The sequence below is a fragment of the Tribolium madens genome, unplaced genomic scaffold (assembly GCF_015345945.1).
Source record: "Tribolium madens isolate multiple individuals breed KSU strain unplaced genomic scaffold, Tmad_KSU_1.1 Scaffold_7;HRSCAF=85;Tcas5.2_LG10, whole genome shotgun sequence".
NCBI lineage: Eukaryota > Metazoa > Arthropoda > Insecta > Coleoptera > Tenebrionidae > Tribolium > Tribolium madens.
The window spans coordinates 9299135-9303687 of record NW_025401050.1 but is presented as its reverse complement, the minus strand read 5'-3'; the positions used below and the strand labels follow the sequence as shown (position 1 = coordinate 9303687).

General features: G+C 29.1%; 1 protein-coding gene across 1 annotated transcript in view; it reads right to left on the bottom strand.

Annotated features, from left to right (window-relative positions):
* Positions 1–4553, bottom strand: part of LOC123009701 (eukaryotic translation initiation factor 4B-like) — an 11084-nt gene that overhangs the window by 2723 nt on the left and 3808 nt on the right. Inside the window, exons 4-5 of the mRNA XM_044406179.1 lie at positions 3445–3567; positions 3185–3383 (exon numbers count right to left, since the gene is read on the bottom strand). Coding sequence (XP_044262114.1) covers positions 3185–3383; positions 3445–3567 — 322 coding nt within the window. The remainder of the gene's footprint in view (positions 1–3184; positions 3384–3444; positions 3568–4553) is intronic.

The following is a 4553-nucleotide window of genomic DNA, read 5'->3' as shown; positions in this document are numbered from 1 at the left end:
TAGATTTGCAAAAAAACATTTAATTTTTTTTTAAAAAAATGCTTAAATTTAAAAAAATATCATTCGAGACCTTTCAAAACATCGTGCTACAAAACAAAGTTGGGGAGACTTAAAAAGTGTCAGATTTACTGGATTAAAAAAAAATTAGACTTGCAAAAAACATTTAAAAATTTCTTAAAAAAATGCTTGAATTTAAAAAAATATCATTCGAGACGTTTCAAAACATCGTGCTACAAAAGACAGTTGGGGAGACTAAGAAAGTGTCAGATGTACTAAATTAAAAAAAAATTAGACTTACAAAAAACGTTTAAAAATTTCTTAAAGAAATGCTTAGATTAAAAAAAAATGTTAATGAGACATTTCAAAACATCGTGCTAAAAAAGACAGTTAGGGAGACTAAGAAAGTGTCAGATGTACTGAATTAAAAAATTTCTAGACTTGCAAAAACATTTTTTTTTAATTTCAGTTTTGCTTTAAGAAATTTTTAAATGTTTAATTTTAACATTAAACAGAGTTACAATTTAGGATAAAAGTATCTTTGTTTCCTCTTTTAATAGTCTGTAACAAAAAAACTTGGAAAGTTATTTTTCCAATAGAAATAAATAGTCAAAGTGCAAAATTTTGAAATTGTGCGAGATAGAATATTTTAAACATTTTTCCATGTTCCGGGTATCTTACCTCACATGGGGCGCAAGTTCTGACGCAATCTGTATACAATGTAAAAAGTAATGAAGTCAAGCTGTAACTTGCCAAGAGATGTTAGTTGGTAAAAACCCTAAAATACGTCAACTTTTAATTTAAAAAATCCAAAATTTCGAGATTAATTCCCTCTACTTTCCATAGCCCCCTCCAATGTTTTTTAAATGGCAACCTACCTCTTGTCATACCTCAAATAAAAGGCAATTTAATAAACATTCCATTGATATAATCAGATGTTAAATTGAAAAATTAATGAAGTAAAAATAACAGTTTTTTTTTCTAAAGTTGGGTATGCGAGTCACTACTTCTGCGCATCTTGCGACTCTCTCCACAATTGCCAATCTATGGTTAAAATACTATACAGGGATGCGCCAGAACTCGCGCCCCAGAGAAAAATGCCATATAAGGTAAGATACCAGGAACAAAGAAAAAATGTTAAAAAAAAATTATCTATAAAAATTTCGAAGTTATGAGGGTTTAAAGTTTCCACTTTGACTCTATTTATTTCTGTTGGAAAAACAATTTTTCAAGTTTTTTTGCAATGTTATTTGTGGCTTTTATTGGCAAAATTTTTGCCCCTTAATTAAATAATTGTAAAAAAACATATACAAGATCATCAGTATCATTAAATAGATATAAAAAAAATGTCAAATGTCAAAAAAATAATGTCAAAATTTTTTGACAGTTAGAAATTTTTAAACATTTTTTTCATGTTCCTGGTATCTTACCTTCCTTGAAAATTTTCTCTGGGACGCGAGTTCTGGCGCATCCTGTATATTTACACAAGCTGTAACATAAATCAATGCTAAACCCTCAACAAATAAATTGTCACAAATTCTCTAATTTAAATTTTTTTTAAATTTAACTTTGTGGTTCGAAATTTTTCCGGTGTGTAAAAGTTTTAAGGGTATTTTACCAATGAAGTGCATATTTAGATAATATCCATACCAAAAAAAAATCAACTCCAGACTAATAAAACACCAAAATCTCAGCAAATTTGAAGATATTTTTCTAATTCTAATAATATTTTTTAAATGTGTACACATTTAGTCACATATCCTTCGAAAAAAAATTAAACACCAGATCAATTTAGAGAATAAACGCCAAGATAATAATAAATTTTTACGAATTAACGCTTCTTCAACTTTATTTTTGGGTTTCAAATTCTTACGTGATGGAAAAAGTTTTGGCGGTGACGAACGAATGTACAGGTGTCCCAAAGGTCACGCACCTTAAACTCCATTTTTTTTTCTATCCAAGCTATCAATTTGATTTTTTTTTAACGATAGGCCCGATAATGAAGCATACTCGTATTTCAAAAATATTTCTATTTAATACAGGATATCCCAAAATAAGATACACAACTAAGTTCCGTTTTTTTTTTTTTAAATAAAAACCCCCAACTTTTATTACATTTTTGAATTGTCCACTAAATTGTCGATATAACGCACCTACTTTCTTAGAAGTATTTGCAATAGTTTTTGACTTATGTCAATTTATGTGTCAAAATAGCGTCGTGTATAACCTCACAAAAAAATTCATATATATTAATGTGCATCATGTAGGTTGTAGTAGTCTAAATGAATCATTAACTTAAAGACTGATTTACACAAAAAAATGTCATTAATATGTCATTCAGAACAAATTTAAGCACATTAATAATGACAAAAATCTTTATGTTGAGGTTAGGATTGTTTGAATTTTTGCATGATTGCCACCTTAAAATGAAAACGAGCAACTTCAGAACCATTCAAGATAAGTAATTAATTACCTTTTTTTCAGTCGAATCTTGTGAAATTTGTGTGATTTCTGCAAAATGAGAAATGTTTTTTTCGAAAAAAAAAAATAAATAAAAAATCGCGTATGTCGATGTAAAATTTGACACATCCATACAATTTTGAAAAGAATATGTTACAACAAAAGAAATTGTAATACAGGGTGTTCCGTCTAAACCCCACATTAAAAGTATTGTGTGTTTGAATAATCATATTTATTTGAAAATTGGTACATAGCCATAATTTATTAAGTCCTCCTAAATGAAAATATTTTCAAGATGGCGACACTTCCGGTTATACCGGAAGTCGGTATCAACTTTCTTATTTTAAATAGAAAGCTATATTTTTTACTGCGTTTTTAAATTAATCGGGTTATTTGGATCTCCACCTTCCACTTTAAAAATCGGTAACTCTATTTTTTTAAATTTTGAATTCGTTTTTTTGGGTTATGAAGGTTGCACGTCACCCTGTATATGCACCTAGTTAACGTATTCACCCAAAATAATTCTAACCACAGACCAAAAGTTAAATTTTGCTGAGGTGTGAATTAAGAAAAAAAAATTCATTTCCTTTAGTAATAAGTAAATTTTCTTAAATGTAGTAAGTTCTAATAACTTGTTAGATGGGGCTATAGTTACATTCCCTACTTACTGTCACATTTTCTTAAGAAGCTATTGATTAAATAAATATTTACCATTATTTTAACCTACCATCACGTTCTCTGTCTCTGCTGAATCCTCTTCGTTCCATGTCTGTGTTTTCTTGTCTCGGACCCGACCTCCAGTCTCCAAACGATGACATGTCACTTCTACCACTGCGATCCCGGTTCATGTCCATACGACCTGAACGTCTTTTGTCATTGTCGTAGTCTGAAGCGACGTCGATTCGTATCCGTCTGTTCTTGATCGTCTAATTTTTGTGTTTTTTTTAATATTTTTTTTTCTTAATTATGTATTTTTTTTTAACTTACAGTATCGGGAATAACCAAAGCATTTAATAAACTTTCTCTATCTTCGAATTCTACGTAACCGAAGCCTTTTAATCGGGGCGCTTCGCCGGGCCTTTCATCTTTAGGGATTCGCATGTGAGAAATCTGAAACAAAAATTAAAAACTATCTTAACTTGAATATTAAAAAATAAAAAATAAAAACAATCTACAAATGGCGTTTCCGATAGTGTATATCCGCTCCGGAAGTAATCAAATATCGAAAATTTTAATTTTGAATTAACAATTTGACTTCAATTTTACTGAAACAGAACTCATCATTTTAAATCTATTTCAGTCAATTACGAACAATTTAGCTCGTTTTTTAATCAAAAACTTACTAAATTATCAATTTCACCTAAAATGGTCAGTGTGAATTTAGGTGATTTCAAGCGATTTAACTCAATTTTGAACGAAAAACATCCTTAATTTGAGAGATTTTGCCAAAACAAGCTAGAAAATCCTGGCTCGTTTTTCAGCCAAAAACTAAATTAATTTAGAACATTTTGTTAACAAAATAAAAAAAATCGAAATTTAAGTTAGGTCAGAATTTCAGCCAAAATTCTAAAAACTTCATTAAAAACGTTTTAGTGAAACTACAAAAAACTCATCATTTTAAGTCTATTTCAGACTAGTTTTTGGGGCAAAAATTTATTAAATTAAAGTGATTTTGCTTAAAACGGTCAGAAAATCCAATTCCAAGTATTTAACTCGATTTTGAACCAAAAAATCCTTGATTTAAATAAAAGATTTAGCCAAAACGAGCTATAAAATCCTGGTTTTAGATAAGAATTACGCTCAATTCTAAGCCATTTGCCAGAAATTAACTTAATTCACGGAATTTTGTCAACAAAATAGAAAAAATACATCAAAAATTTCAAAGTTAGGACTGAATTATGCTATTTCAATCAGAATTCTGGGCGATTTAGCTCGTTTTTTGGGCGAAAAATTCGATTGACTCAAAATGAGATTTTGCCCAAATCATTGTTTTGGGTTTAAATTACGCCTTTTTAGTATAAATTCCGATTAATTTAGCTAGTTTTTGAGCCAAAATTTACATAATTTAAGAGATTTTGCTAAAACAGGCCAGAAAA